Source organism: Ursus arctos, unplaced genomic scaffold, assembly GCF_023065955.2.
Source record: "Ursus arctos isolate Adak ecotype North America unplaced genomic scaffold, UrsArc2.0 scaffold_33, whole genome shotgun sequence".
NCBI lineage: Eukaryota > Metazoa > Chordata > Mammalia > Carnivora > Ursidae > Ursus > Ursus arctos.
This window is the reverse complement of record NW_026623019.1, coordinates 6,438,466-6,456,476: the sequence shown is the minus strand read 5'-3', so window position 1 is coordinate 6,456,476 and position 18,011 is coordinate 6,438,466. Positions and strand designations below refer to the sequence as shown.

General features: G+C 40.7%; 1 protein-coding gene across 2 annotated transcripts in view; it reads right to left on the bottom strand.

Annotated features, from left to right (window-relative positions):
* GLIS3 (GLIS family zinc finger 3) overlaps nucleotides 1-18,011 on the bottom strand; it is a 443,148-nt gene that overhangs the window by 92,695 nt on the left and 332,442 nt on the right. For both annotated transcript variants that reach the window (XM_026519269.4, XM_026519265.4), the window contains exons 4-5: nucleotides 6,976-7,137; nucleotides 2,749-2,859 (exon numbers count right to left, since the gene is read on the bottom strand). In XM_026519269.4, the coding sequence (XP_026375054.3) occupies nucleotides 2,749-2,859; nucleotides 6,976-7,137 (273 nt within the window). The remainder of the gene's footprint in view (nucleotides 1-2,748; nucleotides 2,860-6,975; nucleotides 7,138-18,011) is intronic.

Below are 18,011 nucleotides of genomic sequence, written 5' to 3'. Positions count from 1 at the left end.
CCATGACTAACAGGGTGTGACAGAAAAGGGTTTTATTCTTTTCAACAAAACAATTCCCTAGGGCTGGGACCATTACTCCACTGTGCCTTTATCACCTTGGAATTTTTATGGTTATTTTTGATGAATTCACATTTTTGTAAAGGCTTTTTTGAAATGATGCCAGTTTTCAATTTTTAATTAAAGTCGTAAATAATCTTAATTCTGCCTTAAAAGGTTTATTGTTTCTTCTTCTTCTTCTTTTTTTTTTATTATTGCTGCCAGGAAATATTTCAAATACCAAGCACTGATGTGAGTTAGCAATTAGAATCTCTCCAAGGTCTAGTAACAACAATGTAACATGTAAATATTACACACCAGTACACCGGCACAAGGTCTGAAAATGTGGATTGCCTGATTTTGGGTTTATTCACACAGCTTCTCTGGGGAGTGGCATTTCCTCTTTTTCTTGGATGGTGCAACTTTCATCATTTTAGTTTCCACAGCCTAATTTATCACTGACTCATAACAGATTTTTAAAATCTTCAGATTAAAAAGACGGGTTAAAATTTGGACAGTAAATATGGTAAACTTGTCCCTAAAGTCTGGGCAATAAAAGGCAGCCAAATCCAGCTCCCCCATTTGCAAGAAATAGGGTGCACCATCAAAAGCTAAATCACTGTAGACACAGTACCTCATTTTCCGGCGGACAAAATTAAGAGAATATTGCAATATTTGATATTAGGTTATAATATTGCTCCTCGAAAGTATATCCTTGTTACCTAGCCTGACTGTTGAAGACTGTCTGTAAATTGTCTTTAAATTTATATTTTGTAGTCTTGGGGTCTGATTTTTTTAAATTAGTGCTTTAAGAATCTTTCACACAATCAAAACTATTCCTCCTTTACATAGAGGCTGAGACACACTGTGTTTGAACAATGGAAGCCAATTAATTAGTAATTCCTGAAAATATCTCATTCTGTTTCCATACCTACTGTTAACCCAGGTTACCTTCTCTTTAGTGGAATATTGAATTGGTGCTTACCCGCCCGGATGTGGGACCTGTGTTCTCTCCTGTCCAAGACAGTTGTTTTTCTCAGTGAAGAACACTGTTCTCCAATCTTATGATAGATTTGCTATTACTGTAAAACCTCATACATTTCAGACAACTGATGGGGTGAATGGTCAGATTTAGGAAAAAAAAAAACCCTCAAGAGTTTTGATTCTGTTTTGTTTTGGTTTTGGCTTTTAAACAAAGACAACTTATAATGTCAAGTTCTCAAGATACACACACAGATACTGACAAAAGCCATTAGGCGGTGGTCCTGCCGACATGGTGAACAGGATGCGACGCTGGTGTTATTTTAAAAAATGAAGCATCCTCGTTACAACTTTATTTATATTATTAATTCACTTAGCAGTTCCTTTGCTCTTCTTCAATACAGGAATATATTTAGTCCGTGTTGACTGATCATCTGTTATCAGTTTACTGTATTCCAATGAAAGAGACTTAATTGTATTTATAGAGGAAAAAAGTGATTTTAACAATCGACTTACAGGAGTGGGTTTGTATGCAATTAAGATTATCTACCAATCCTTCCGACCGGGCATTTTTCTCATTCACAGGGAAGAGGTCAAATTCTTTCCATATATGAGCCCTCAACTGGCATTGTGCTAACACCTCTCGAGGAAGAAAAAGCTCAAGTTAAAAAAAAAAAAAAAGACTACACAGCATTTCCCAACATAAAAGTGTTAAATCCCTATAAACCATGAAAGAATGCACGATTCTAGTTAAGTAGAAGCGCTGATGACCTGAAAACCACGGCCATGGGGTTCAATCACATCATGGGCTTAAATCACTTGGCATAAGCGGAATCTTAAATTCCCCTTACATCTGTTACGAAGGGCCCTTACATGATGAATCAGTACCATCTCGACACAAAGGAAACGCTCAAAAAGCTAAGGTCAGCTCAGTGTGTTTTTCTGCCATGGTCAGAAGGTACTTGCTGATCCCAAAACTTACAAACACGGTTATTAGGAAATGCCTTGAAAGGTCGTAAGCTCCTCAGATCTTGAGGTGCGGAAGCACAACGTGGCCAACCACCTGCTGGAAATCTTATGAGGTCAAGAGAGAGAGCATCAGGTGGGTTGGCTGGTCGATCTTTAACATTTCTTCCACATCCAAGACACTATGCTTTCTATGTACTTTGAAAGATGCATTAATTCCTCAGTGATATCAAAGTAATTTTAGGTTCAATTCCTTTCTTGAATTTCCATACACAGTACCTATTAAGAAACGTGTTTTTTTTCCCCCTAAGCTTAAAGGGAAGGATGCTCTATACTTATCCTAGAGATACACCTACCTTCTCCATCAGAACTAAAATGGTTTTAGCCAATTGATATTTTATGAAAAAGCACTTATCTCCAGAAAGGGTTTTTGTTGTGCTGTTTATCCCAATTCAATTTTCTTTAGCCATGTGGACGTAATTTCCATAAAAGCCTTTTGTCACTCCCTAGTTTAGGTGACTTTTGTTAATTTTCTCTGATTCTTATTATACAAGCCCTCCCCAAAAAATTCATATCTGGTTATATAAGCTATGCAAACCATAGTATTGCTATTACTTCATGGAAGTTGTCTCTCTCCTCAAAGCGTCCAATGCTCATAACAACTTGAGAAGTATAAGAATTTCAATGCCCCACACAAGGTCCCAGTACTGCAAGAGTAATTTAAATGCGCCTTTCCTGGCTGGATAAATTCTCGTTTAAAATTACCTTTTTCCTTGCTTGTTGATCTTTGGAAGAATGTGCCTTCACATGCTTTCGTAGGGAACTTGGGTCTGTGTAGCGTTTGGTGCATCCTGGAATTTGACAAGCATAAGGTTTCTAAATAAGAAAGAAAAAAAGAAACCGGCTATAGTTAAATCATAAAGGTAACTGGGGAAGATTTACTCAGACTACTGACTTTAGAGCATGAACTGTTACCAACTGACAGAGGTGAAATGCTGGGTAACACTTGTGCATTTTAACTGGAAAGCTCAGTAAGTTTGCATCCAGGCCAAGAGGAGGGCACACTTTCAAGAAACAAGGAGAGGTGCACTCTTCCCACAAAACCTCCTGTGGCATTTTTGGATGTGGAAATTATTAGTAAGCATCTCTAGTCATACTTACAGTTATGTTCCCCTGAAAACAATCTTTGGTACTGTCAGAAACTAGGAAACACACATTCTTTAAGAGTTCAGGTATAAAGAAGCTGCAGAAAAGTCCAGAAAAGACTGGGAATGTTTCAGAGGAAACCTGATTCAGAAAGAGAGAAGGAGAGAATTAAAAGCGAGTATTAGTGGAAGGTGAGTGAGAGACAATAGGGGTTTTTCAAACAACAGACACATGAAAACTCAGGCAGAGGAACATTAATACTATTACAGGGATCACGGGTTTAGAGGAGTCCCAGTACTCAGCCTGGGTTATATGCGTCAGCCTTGGCTGGGTGCACTGAAAACTCTAGTTCTGGCTACTTTAGTTCCCCCAGGCTCCTGAGAGATGTGAGGTGTGGAGCCTAAGGCTGAGTCTAGAATCTTTTTAACGTATGCGTCCCTGGTGACTGGTCTATAATAATTAGGAATGAAGGAATGGGAGCACTACACATCAATTCTAACTCTAGAACCCATTCCTGCGGCGGTAACAAAATGCAGAGCAAGGGTTTCAGAGTATGGCTTTTAAGTTATGAAATGAAGCAAAACTTTCTGTTTAAGAACTACAATAAAAAATCACAAGATAAACCGTGTTTGTAAATCACAGCTTCTAGTCACTCATCTACTTCAGACCACAGTAGGTGAGATTAGAGTTGTGCCTACATGATTTGAAATGTCAGGAGAAGTGAAACCCTGTCTCTAAAATAGGATTCTTGCTCTAGGAACCTGCTATTATTCCATTAACAAAACAAACAAAAACAAAAACAGACCAAAAAACCCACCCAATCGAAACAAAATAAAAACCCAGAAAAAAAATTCAGATTTTTTTCTCTTTATATTTTGTTTCTGTTTTCATGTACACGCTTGTCATTTTGTGGGCCAACATAGATGTGGGTTACATTATTTGTCCTGCTGAAAGCCATATTTTTGATCACTTTTTTGTTTTTGCCATTTTTGATCCCAACCACAAGTTGAAGTCATGAATATATAATTTAGTTTGACATACCCAATATGAATTCGAAGTGCGATGTGTCTGTTCCCTGACTGACTGACTGACTGAATCACCCAACAGGTCTCATGATTTCGTGGGATACCGGGCACTGCGTTACATATAAGAAATCTGACTGTGCACAGTGGACCAACCAGGCTCTCAATATCTCAGTTTTTGCAAAAGGTTGGCCAATATGAGCAGAAGCCACTCACCCATGAGTTTCTATTGGGCAAGCAAAGGTTTTCTTTCACCTGGGAATCTTTCCTGGGTTTACACGGCGTTCTCACACTGGCCTTCTCTATCCTGCCCTGGCTTTATGGGAGAACTCGATGATATCTTTAAAGGCAGTCATATCGTGACCACATAAACTCACATTGTGAGCCCTCCAGGAGATACGGCATGTAAAAAAAACTTTAGGAATATTAACATGTTATGTAAATCAATACCTGTATTATTACTATGGATGCTACTATTTGGGTTGAAAGGACAAGAAATGGGTAATGTGATTTTGCATTTGATTTTGCGATGTTCTTGAAGAAGGCTTGAATACACACCATTCCTCCCAGCTGGCTTCCCTCTCTCCCCTGCTGTCAGCCCTCTGGGATCAGTATGCCAAAAGAGCAACGTGAAGTCCAAGTGCTACTGGTATACTGGTCGTTTTACCTTAGATTACTGAAGCTTTAAATAGATGCTACGCTTTATCAAACTATATTTTCCATGTGTACTGTAAAATCATTCCCCCTGTTTAGATATTAAGACTCAAATAGAGAAGTAAATCGGTAAAACTTTTCAGGGTTAGAATTATGAACTCGGTAATCCTTATGGGAAAATCATTTTCCTATAAGTAAAGAATCCACTGAGTTGAAGAAAGATACTTCATCCAAAATTCTGATAGCATTAGCATAAGGAGTGCTTAATGAAAGGAAATGGGGGACTGAATTCAAATAACACATTCTTCAAACAGCTACAGTTTGCTTTTTAAAACAAATGTTTAATTTTTACATGATTTTAAAAGAGCTTACCAATTCGTTTAATGCAATAAAAATTTAAGCAGGAGGGCATGTTTGCATCTTAAAGGAAGAACGATGGTTTTAAAAGATTTAATAGAGCAGTATTTTAAAAAAAATTAAAGTAGTCGGGTTTTAAAAGCTACTGCATTGAACTGAATCATGAAATTATTCTCTGTGGTAGCTTTCCTCAAAAGTTTTAAAAAGTGATTTTTTGAAAAAAAAAAATTCCAAAATGATTTTAGAAAATGCTCGTAGTCTGATTAGCTAAAATTAGCTCCAAGTAAAGAAGGGTATTGTAGAACCATAACACTTAGGCTCACAATAGTTCTTTCAAACTACAGATAACTAGCTAGAGTAGAGGCAATTTCTCAAGACAATCTTGTCTGGAGAATGTTCATTCTTCCATGATAAAGTTTAATGACAAATTGGAAAATTTATTAGATTCTACCAAGACCATTTTAGACATACAAAATAGGGCATTTAAACATAATTTATTCTTTTTTCCTATTTCTACCTTTTAAAAAATGCTGCTATTCACCAAATTTATTCATTTCATATTCTATTCTGTTGGTTCTAAAATCACTGAATTCAATTCAGCTAGAGCAGAAAGGGGCTATCCTCTGCCCATATTGCTCCAATTATATTCTAGCTATTTACTAGGCAAACCATCACATTTATGTATATTAGGAGATAATTCTGTTTAGAAAGGTTATGTGACATATAGCTAAAATGACTTCTATCAATATGACTAATAGAGACTAATATAAAATTTAATAAATATGTCAACTATAACATCAGAAGAATCTTAAATATGTATGAGAAGGTGTGTAGAAATAACAGTATCTTTTCAAAATTCAAATTCTGGTGTAGTTTAATAATAGACATCAGAATGTTAACACTGAAAAAGTACTGTCATGAATACATTATTTGCAAGAACGTGGGAAAAGAGATCTGTGATGTGTATAATACACTTATCCTGATGGCTTTGTTAAGTGGAGAGAAATTGCACACCATCTACCTGGCCTCGTGGAAGGAAAATGGCATCAAAACTTGAGAAATGCAAAGAGAGACAATCAACATAACAGCAAACAGAAGTCTTAGGAAAGGAGTAAAATGTTACCACACGAAGAGAGTTAAGGTGTAATGATGAAAATCCATTGCTCTCACAGGGGTTATGTCAATGGATGTGCGGCTGTTAACACACGGGAGGCATCATGAAACTGAACCCCGGGGAAAGATCTGCTGATTCTTTTTAGATCACCTGAAGGTGAAAATGCCAGGTGGTTTCTAAAGCAAAAGGCCAGCCTCACACTCGGTAACCATGCCAGCCTCAAGGTTCTTGTGTCAAAAAGAAAAGAAGCAGGGTAAGGGCCGGCGAGGGGGCTGCAGAGTAAAACCAACAAAAAACAAGCCACTTCCTATTTCTAGCAAGAGTATATATTATCTATTTTAGTAAATCTTGATATTTAAATACTTATTTTAATGCCCAATCCCTGGGAGTCATTCTCTGTCCTACAATCTACCATGTGACTGCCCCTGACCCACCTCTGCTTTGTACACAGAGGTAATCAAGGAACCCCTTTGTCTCGGGCAGTTGTAATATTTAGAATAACTTGTTACTACAGAAAAATGAGGAGAGAGCCAAACAGGGCCCCTTCTGGACCTTCACCAAGGTTCCACTGCTGCCCTTGGCATTGCCCCTCTAACCTGCAGACCATAAAGCAAACACCTTCACCAGCCCACTATCAAACGGGCACTTCCTCACACCGGGGCTTGGGGCTGGAAGCCGGAAAGCTCCGGCCGTTCTTACAGTGTCCAGATGCGTCCTCTGGTGCTTGGCGCGGTCGCTGGAGTTACTGAACGCCTTCTGACAGCCCGGATGCTGGCACAAGTACGGCTTCTCGCCGGTGTGGCTCCGCAAGTGAATCTTGAGATTCTCAAGCCTGGAAAAGGCCTTCTTGCAACCTTCAAACTGCAAAAAAGAAAACAAGTTTTGGTTGTTGAGAAGAAGCCTGCGTGTTTGGGTCTGGGGGATGGGGAAAAAAATGTCCTTAGTGTGTATTTAGCCTAAAACAAAAAACACAAAACAAAAAAATAAGATGAAATCCAAACAGTAACAAATATGACTTCTATAAATACCCACATATTTATGTGAACTGCATTTTTCCACTAATATACATGCCACTTTCCATACCAGATCTGGGTCCCAAACTGATTTCTGTGATTACTTATGTCAGAGAAAATTTGCTGTGAGCCATCTGGCTCAGTTAATAAAAATACAGTAATGCGTGTCTTAAAGATTTATTAAAAAATTAACACACTTTTCCATTTCCAAATTGGACTAAATGGAAGGAACCAGGAAGGAAGAAACTTTTTACAACTAATAAACTAACAAAAAAAAATCAAAGTTATGTATGAGAACAAAGGTGAGCTTCCAAAGATCCAAGAGTACAGGATGCAAAAGGCATGTGCCCGTGGGGTCGTCACTACCATAAAATTCCTGAACTGTCTCAAGGAGATTTTCAACTCCCCAAACGGCAACACTGTTGGCGTACACACTGATGCCAACTAATGAGACAAAAGTTTTTAACATGCTTTTAAAAAAGGAACTGGAACATAATTTGTGTAGTGCTGAGAACGTTTTCCAAATGAAGTGATAGTTTTACCTATTTTTGTTTTTCTAAGAAATGTTGTTACATCGTTCATGAAGACAGGAATTGAAAATGAGAGGCTGAAGTTTTCAAGAAATGCTTTATTGGTTTGTCAATAATATTTATCGATGGCACTATTTACTGCATGTCTTCTGTGGGTAAAATATCAGTGACTATCTTACAGGCTCGCGGTGATTCCAATCCTGAAAGTGACAATCTAATAAAGAAAATGGGTTACAGAAAGCCTGTAAATGAGGCACAAATGTGTGATGGGCATTTACCCTGTGACTCTCTCTCATTGGTAGTGAGCCCCAGAATACTGAGGCCACTTTGACAATTGTCATCCCATTTGAGTTCTCACTGCAAAGGAAATTTAGGAATATGGAAATGGTATTTAAAACAATGAAAAAAAAACACCTCACTTCTTAGGAATGTGGGGAGCAGGGGGTAGAAGAGAACAGAAGTAAAGAAGGCAAATTCAAGATGGTTTCCTTTCAAAATCAGCAGTATTATTCAACCATACTAGAAGACATTTTATAAAATCCCTCAGTTCTCTCGCTCATTACAATAGATGATGGAGGACAGAGTACATCGTTCATGAAGGGATGGTCCAGAGCTGGCCAGGTTTAAGGAACGGATGGACCAAGGAGAAAGAATAACTAACCATGTCATAACTCTGTCTATTTAAGTCTTCCAGATTTCACATGCTAGAGTATTTTAAGAAATTTATGAAAGTTGTACTTATTTTTGATTGAGAGTTATACATGTTTCGCAGACATATGTTGGTTTATTTCAATTTTGATATTTTGCTTAAAATAATTTTGGTGTTTTCCTGATTTCTATTTCACATAAAAATAAATTTAGCCTGAACAGAAGATGATTGCTGACAAAGCCACTACTTCTTCAACGGAGTGAAAGGCCTATGATACACTGCTCAAGGGAGAGAGGGGTTCAGTGGCTTGTTTCTGCAGGTTTTCGAGGGGGTCTCAAATTTGAGAAGGGGCTCACTGTCAACCCCCAATTCATGGCTAAGAGGCCTCTGCCAACCCAATCTCTGGTTTTAAGGTTCTCTCTGAAGGACCACTCGGAGCAAAGTGCTGGAGTTCGGCTGATTTGACTTTGAGTCTCCTAGTGGATCACACTTAGGTCTGAAATGAGCTTGTGGTTTCGGATCCCTCAAGTCTCGTTCCTCGCAGACTCCTTTGAAGGATGGGTGTCGTGCCACGGCCAGCTACAGGGTGCAGGCCCAGACCTGGGGAGACCCCAGCCTCCATTCCCTTGTACAAGTCATCCCAGATCCAGGCCAGAGAGAAGGCTGCATTGTGCAGGTACCAACATGGGGGTGGGGAGCCACTTTAGACAAATGAGGTTTCTGTGAGCACCAGGCAAACAAGACCCCCAGATCTACCACAGAGGGACTGGAGGGATCCCACACACGCCCTCGAACTAATTCAAACCATCCGCTTGATCAGACACAAATTGGATGTTAGACCAGGGTTTCCATGCTCTCTCCTGTTCAGTGTCCGTGTAAATGTCCAGTAAAATGTCCAGTTAAAGTCAACAAATTGCTATTATTACTATTAGCAGAAACAGTGATCAAAGACCAAAAGGCTTGCAGCATCCCGTGGAAATGAGTGAAAAGTGAACTACATCTCAGAACATACTGACCATTTTTAAAGAGCAAAGATGGGAGGAAAATATGAGCACCCAGACTGAAAATGACAATCAAAGATTATCAGTAAAAATCACGAAAACCCAACTGACATCACAGGTCTCCTCTGCAGCAAGAAAGGCTGGGAGGTTGAAGGGTCTGTAGGGGAAGAGACAAGAGTGAAGGGGTTTGATCCCACTGGGTTGTATGAATAAAGGCAGGAGAAAGGCAATTTCTTGGACTCAGGGGCTCATAGTATATACCACCCACTCACTCTTGTTGGAGAAATTCACTTGAAACCATGAACCCCCAACCGGGAAAGTCAGGCACTGAGGACTTGACACAGGGCTCCATGGGGGGCCTAAGGCGGTCTGGAGAGAACCACACCTTACTGAACTCGCCACACCGACAATTCCGCAAGAAGAGGAAGGAGGAGCTATTCATTTTTCTAATGGTGTCTGGATGAAACTTGAAAGCAAACAATTGTGTAATGAATCATTATCATTCATTATGGGAATAACCCTGTAATTCAACACAAGAATTTCCTTTCCCTCAGGGCAATTTTACCCCTAGATTCATAAATTCGGTTAAATGCAAATGCATTAAAAATAAACATTGAGATAGAAGTATAAAAGACTGTTACAAAATACTTTAAAAACTGGATACTTTGGGTGTCTGGGCAAATGGATGTCTTTTTCCATATTAATGTTTTTTTCATGTTTTCCAAATCTTTAATGAGTGAGTTTTGCCTTGCGAATGAACATCTAAAACCTAGGAAAGCAACAACCACAGAAAGAGCGTTTCCTTGGGTTTAGCCAAAGGCTTCCTCATCGAGGTTCCTACCGTGCCAGGTCCATCCTGAGATCTAAAGTCCAAAGTGTCACCTGACTGCTTTGTGCCACTGTCACCAACCAAGCCTTACACAAAACTCGGCCAACAGGCTCCTCTCAGGTCTTCTCCTTCCCTAACTGGTTATAGACCCAGGCATCAAGGGCTAGTAGAACTAGACCACCAGGCCCGAGGTTGCCTGTGGTTCAAACACAGGTCATATGGAAAGAGACAAAAGAAAAACAAATTCTCAGAATCCAAGGGGGCAGCAGAAGGAAACACAGAATGCCAAAGAAAGACAAATACAGGACGGTAATGTGGGAGGGAGTGGTGGGGGACAGGTATCTGATATAGACTAAAAAGAACAACATTCTTTTTTTGTCCCCAGCAAGTATTGGGTAAGCCCTCTGAGCATGGCTACTATGTGTGTTAGGCACTGGGAGGAACAAGAGGAATGAAACTCAAGCTTTACTCATGGGAAGATGGACGTGAGGTCAGCTGTGTGGCTGGGCAGCGTCCATATGGACGAAGCCGGAGCAGGCTTCTCAAAGAGGCGCTGCAGGAACCAGCAGCGTCCCAGTGCCCTGAGCATCCGTCGGATATACAAACCCCGGCCCCACCCAGAACTACAGAGTAGAACCCTGGGCATGGGACCCAGCCATCTGGGTGTTGACAAGCCCTCCAGGAGATTCTGATGTTCTATCCGTGAGTGCCATTCATATTGTAACGACTGTTGGTTTATTTCAGAAAATCTCCTGCCAGAAGTGAAGTGTCTCGCGGGATTCACCCACTTCTGAGTGTGGCGAGAGCTAGGTGACGAGTAGCAGCAGCACTGGCCTGAAAAGGAGCACCTCCTGTGCAGCCGGGGTAAGGCTGGGTTACCTCTCTTCACGCAGCGAATGGCACAACGTGTCAGGATGCCAATCTCATGCTAGAGAGTCTGTGAAATTCCTGACTGGAATCTGCTGCCGGGCAGATAGATGGTTCTGAAAGAGGTACTACCTACAAGCTCCCTGAGTGGCCTCCTGACCAGCAGCACAGCCCACACTTCACGCGCCCAGTACATTCCCGTCAAGAAAAAGCACAGAAGTGGAAGCCATAGCTTTCCACTTGCGCATTTCGGCGACTTTACAGAACACACAAGAACAATGCATGAAAATGTAAGTGACAGAACTTTAAATCTCGGGGGGTTTGGACATACTGCATTGCGTGAAGCCTCACTCTGAGAATGATCTCTAACTCCAAGGCTGTTTGCAAGTAACAAACTTTAATTAAAAAGAATAAATTGCCTCAAACCCAGAGAACCTTAGCTTACACCCATTTTGCTAATTTAGGAGATTATTTCATATTTAAAGGATCACAACTGGACTGTAATCACCATCCATATATATTGGCTTGATTACAGATTGTTGACATTAAGTGGTATTAAGATGACCTTTGAAATATTACTTTCCCTTTCTATTAGAGGCTTTTGTGTAAGGTTCTGAAAATGAAAGGCTCATTAGACACCATTAAAATAGGATTTATTCCATATGTGTAACCAATAATCAAGTAGAATATTACTCCCTCCCCTAATCAGCTACTTAACGTACTGAGAAGCATACTTGGTGTTCAAAGCAGTAATAACAGCAAACCTTTCCTGATCAGGTTTCTGTACCATCACTAACGTCAACAAAACCCAAACAGAAAGGAGTCTAGGATGCTGGACATGCTTCTCAAAAAATATACATTTGATTTCAATTAAGGCTCAGTGTTTATGACCCTTGGAGGTATATACTTTTACAATTTCATCGGTCAAGACCAATTAATCCCATTAGCAGTGGCCGTGGGTGCTGTCTGCCGGCAGCTTGGGGAACGGACTGATGGCTTATAGCTGGTTTACATCTTCTGCTTATGGCCCAAAGATGATGGGACGTGAAAGGCGTTGGTGGAAGTGTGGGCAGATGTTTCCAATGCCGTGGATACAGTCAAGGTGACTTCCACAATAAGACCAAGAGTTCAAGTCCACTTAAATCATGGGCATACCTGCCAAAGGTGTAAATGAGGGAGAGGGCTGGGAGCTGAAGGCCAGGGCCACCTCACACACCTGACAGGAGGTGAGAAATCCGCCTCACAGATTCAGCCGAGCTTTCCAAGTCTCCTTCTTGGACAGTGCTCCCCAGCTCGAGGTGTCACGAGTCCCCCCAGTCAGCCGGGCATCTTGTTAAAATGCAGATTCTGATTTGGTAGGTGTAGAGCGAGGCCCGAGGTGGTGCATTCCTAACAGTCTCCTAGGTGACACTCCTAAAAATGTTGAGTGTTCAAAGATTATCCTTTGAGAAATAAAGTTCAAGGGATCATTAAACTACTCTCAGGTTGACAATACACAGTTTAATGGGATTAAAAAAAAAAGAAGAAGAGAAAATAAACAAAAGAACTAGAGCAAGAATAAAATAATAAGGAAAGGGATTGCATTTGATGAACCAAACTGGCAGCTTCATCCTTCAAAGTGTGGAAGAGTAAAATCTAATTTTAAAATGTAGGCTGGGAACATAACAGAAATGTTGTCTGGGGAAAAAAAAAAGCAGAAGACAAGTAAAAAAAAAAAGGGACAAAGATGCAAAGCAGAAAGACTGCAGAAACCCACGGGGCCACCTGAGTTTGCTTCTCCTTCAGTCTCCAGGCACATTTGGACGTCTGGCTCTCCTCGTGCACCCTGTGGTTTTCATTCCCAGTGCATTCTTGTTAGTACTGGATGTTCGTGCAAATTCTTAGTATTTACCACATCGGTTTGTAGAAAGTGTTACATAAAGGGAGAAAAAGACAATAATTCAAATGTTCTCTGGCTTTTCAAAAGTATCTGGTTCAGGAATTCATGACACCGAGTACGACGGAATGTCTTCCTCTCTGTGTCTCATTCAAGATGCCTAATTCTGCAGTGAGGGTGATGAAGAGGTCCCCGTGTGAGCTCACTCTGTGATGTTACTCATGTTTTCAGTCTAACCACCTTCTTATCTGAACAACTGACCGACAGAAAAGGGATTTCTATGTGTCCTTTTGGTTGCTAAAAGGTAATATCCGATTATAATATTTCAAAGGTTCTACCCAGAGGAATAGCGGCCTCACTGGGAAATTATTTCAATCTTGGTACAGTTACCCCTGCTTAATTTGAGAATTATCTTAAGTTCAGAGAAATCAGTGCCCCCCGCCAGGTCTGATTTTTCCAAAGACTGCAAATATCTAAGTAGATTTGCCCTTGCATGTCCTACACCAGCCTTCAGTATCTCCCAGCCCGTTGGTCTGGCTGGCGCAGCTCGTGGGGAGAAGAGACTGTGACACTCGGGGCTCATGAGTCAGCCTGTCCAAGCAGGCCGCTCATCTGGTGTTCTGGAGTGGCCTATCATACTCACTTATCCAGGTCTTCTGGAACCATTAAAAATTTTGTAGAATTAATAAAAAACCCTTTCCGTAATGTTTTCCTAACTCATAATACAGAAATCCTAGTTACTATGTTTTTCCCTGTTATTCTAGTGGACACAATGATTCTATTAAATAGCTCATAAATGCAACTTCTTGGCTTGTTGTGCTTTTTGCTTTTGATTAAGAAATCTGTATAAAACAAAGTTTACCTAAATAGGCAGTATGTACGTATTTTTTACCAGCTTAAGGCCATTCGTTTCTTCTTAAAATTGTGGGTTATGGGTAGTGATTGATCCACAAAATGGTCGTTACTCTACATGAGGTGTAAAGGAAACGAGGGTACCACTTAAAAAACAAAATGGAAAACAGTGTTTTTGATAAGCCACATGACAATGTAGAGAGAAATATGTTATTTCTGTGCCAACATTTGAACCATATTAAGTTTTTATGGAAATTATCAAGTGTCTGGTTTGTAACAATTGACACTTGCTGAGGACAAATGGAACCTCATCGTGGGCACTGTATTTACAACTGGAAAGCGAATACCCCAGAGTAAGACACTGGTATTTAAGTCCGATCATATGGCCCTCTCGGCTAGTCAACAAGTATAAGGTATCATATATTATTCATGTTGTGTCAATACAATGCCAGAAAACTATAATCTCAGGCAAATAATTATTCTGTGAGTGGGCAAATAATGAAAAAGGTTGTCTGGGGTTGTTTAAACATAACAATAAGTAAGCTGCCTGATTCTGCTGTTGTTCTTAGTATCGATTTCATGCAATCTGCAAATACATATCCACTAGAACACGTGTACTCCAGAGGTTCACCGTTAGATCTCAGTAAATGCGTTCTGATTACTCGTCAGGAGAGCCAATGTATTTAAGGCCTGTAACTGGTCCTGCATAAATATACCTAAAAGAAATCAAATTACTTAATTCTCTTTGTATCTGTGTTTCTGATCAACACATGTCATATATAATTCTATATAAATGTACCTACGTAAGTACCATACTTCTACCAACTATATATTAATTACACACATAATAGCAACTTTCAGATGTTTTGCTACTCTGTATTAAAGAAGACAACTGTTCTAATTCTTTCAGGCCAGTCTATACACCAAGTGACCAAGTCCCTGCTCCACAAGTGGACCAGGGAATATGGTGTTTCTTACACATTCAGCATCTGATTAAACCCTGCGGATGATATAAAAGTAACCTCAGGCCCTATCCTACCTTCTCTGCATTCACAGAACATTCCAGGTGATAGACACATAGCAGAATAAATTTGGAATCTGACCCAGCCCACTCCAACACCCCTGAATTATTTTCTATATACTCAACCGAGGAAGCTGACAGCAGTGGGAGGAATCGACCTTTTGGATTTTAGGCATTATTTTTCACTTTTTTTTTTTTTTAAAGGTCAGAAACATTCCCTAAAACTCTAGTTTTTCTAAAAGATCTCTCCAGCTTCAGGTCTTTCAAGACAGGGATAAAGTAAAAGACAACGAAGTGAGCAAAAGGCAGGAGAAGGGGGAAACAGAAGCAGAGAGAAGACCGTAGGCAGAAGAGAGGTTTAATGCATCCGTGGTCAGGCCTGCCCCCCTCCGTCCTCCCACCTCCCCCCACCGGGCTGCAGGCCAGTCCAGCTGCAGTCCCTAATTAAGCAGCAAACTCCTTTTTGCCTCTGCCTCTGCATGCGCTATTCCCTGTGCCCAGTGACATAGGACTGACCCCTTCGCTTGGTGTCACCTCCTCTGTGACGCCTTCCTTTATGCTTCAACCAAGGCACAATAGGTCACTCCCCACACGCCCACCACGCCTTGCCCACAGCCTTGCTAACACATGGAGGGACACTAATTGGATTGTTTGTTTCCCCCACTAGGCTGTGAGCTTTATGAGGATAAGGGACTGAGTCTTATTAATCTTTTTATTACCGGCACTGGGTACAGTGCTTGGCATATACTCAAATGACTGCAGATTATTTGCTAAATAAATGCTAAGCGAAACAGAGAATGAACTCTTTGTAAAAAAGCATATTGATTTCCTAGACTTCCTTGTGTAGTAAGCTCATTAAGGCCTTTTAATTAGGTCGGGCCAGTTAGTGCTCGCAATGACATCAAATGGTCAACATCGCAAAGCTACAAAAATGTATTTATGGGTTTTGCCGGATTTGAATGTTCTATAGAACTACTGTAAGATATATATTTAATTATTTTAATATCTAACCATGTGGGGAAACAATAGTAATAACAACATATGGTTGTGTTTTTTTTGTGGACGCGAGGCATTGCCCTCCTTACTGATGTTCTTAGAAATATGTAGCAACACCGGCGAAGGGAGCTAGCGGTTTGCCTACCACACCCTCTTCCACACTTGAGCTAAACATACACAGACCCACTGGGAATGTGTTATTAGCAATAATTCAAGGCACATAAATCTGTGCCTTCTTCATACATAAAGGAAAAGAAACTTTTAAATTGCCCTTTAAAAGCTGAGCTAATATGCTCTCCAATATGCCAGGAAAGAGCTTCTCATCAGAGCTTCTCATGCAAAGAGAAAAGCTCTTTGGGTCCTTGCCCTGAGTTGCCCCGAGTCAAATATCCCCCAAAGAGCAGATCAAGCAATCCTTAGGATGCCATGCCTCTGCCCATCATCCTATAGCCAGACTCTCTGGATGGGAGGCAGACACGAGCATCCCATATGATCCCACACTACAAACATACCTAGCTCCAGAGCTTTCTGTGCTCAGAGTATGGGGGCTCTAGTGAGGCCTTGGCTCCGCCTTTCCCATTGGCAGTGGACTGGCTACCCAGTAATTGTCTTTAACTGCAAAGATAAGAAATGCCACTGCTTGCCTTCGGTTTTATTAAGAATTGGCATGCTTGGTTTAACAGAGCTAAGCAATATATTTATTTACTATGGTGTTTCCCAAAATGATTGCTGAATTCTGTCATCTTTTGACTGAGAAACTGTTTGCGGGTTGCAACAGAATGTATGCTAACATACATACAGCAACACAAACCTCCAAGACAAACTGTTTAAGTCAATTTGCTATCATATAAGCACATAGGTGCAAATATGTGCATATGCACTTGTGGGTACAGCCATGGGCACACACTTTAACACTTACACACAGAGCCCACACAGATTCTGTAATAAATGTGTGTGTTTAAGATCTGTGTGCAGGGGTGTAGAGGCAAGCATGAATTTGCCAAGAGAGAAAAGGAAATTCACACACGAAGAGAATAATTTACCATAAATTGGCCCACACTGAGTTTATTCCAAAAAACAGAGTGCAAGATGCCAAATTTTTAATGGCTCTTACTATTCTAGATCTGGCCCTGACAAGTTTTGGAAGAGATGCAAGTGGGCAGGAAAGATGGGATTAAAAAATTATATCTTAAGCCTTTTCACTTTCAAATGTAAAATTTCCACCACTGTGACAGGGGGAAAGAGAGTGATAGGGATATTTTCCTGACACTGTGCTTTTCTCAACAAAAAGCCGTCGATTTTCATTATGCGCTGCTTAAATATAAATTCTGTACTTGCTAAAAGTCATCTGTGTCTGGCTGCTTAAAAAAAGAAGCAGATATGAAAATAATGGAACTCAAACCTTGCATTAGCCTTGGCAGCCCTTACAAAGGGGTGAGCTCTGCACGATGCGCGTGGCCACTCCACAGTAGAAGGACTGACAATCTTTTGTGACAACCCACAGCCTCATCAAAGCCACTCACTCGCTTGCTTCCAAAATGCATCACCTCCAGTTTTCTGCCCTTCACAGCTGAGCTTTCCCGCACCGCCTTCCCGGTGCACATCTGACTGGTACACAGCAGGTGCTCAGAAGACCTTCCGTTCTTTCCGCTTGCTCTTCCCCTTTCTTGTTCGGACGGCAAACTACCTATGCCATCTCTGAGCCCTCTTCCTGCTTGGTTGTTGAGAAAGCCACTCTCCCCCCTTGCCTCTTCTTCCTATGATCCCATGGTTCGCTCATGGGTAAAAAGCTAAATCCATGAACCCTTTCCAATTACGACTGCTTAGTTTTTGCGACCCACAGGATATTCAATCACTATAGGCATACACCGAGTTTTAAGATCCTTATAGTTCTTAAGAAAATACTTTGGCTAAGAATTATCATCTCAATTCCCCTGACTGTTCTACCTCATGCAACTTCTACCCCCTCTCTTTGGAACTTGACTCCACTGATCACAAGAATGATAGGTCTACATAAAATTCTACCTAAAACCATCAAGCTTGGGGTAGATGTGGCTCATCTCAGATGTTTTAGTTTGATGAGAATATTGGTCTATTATTC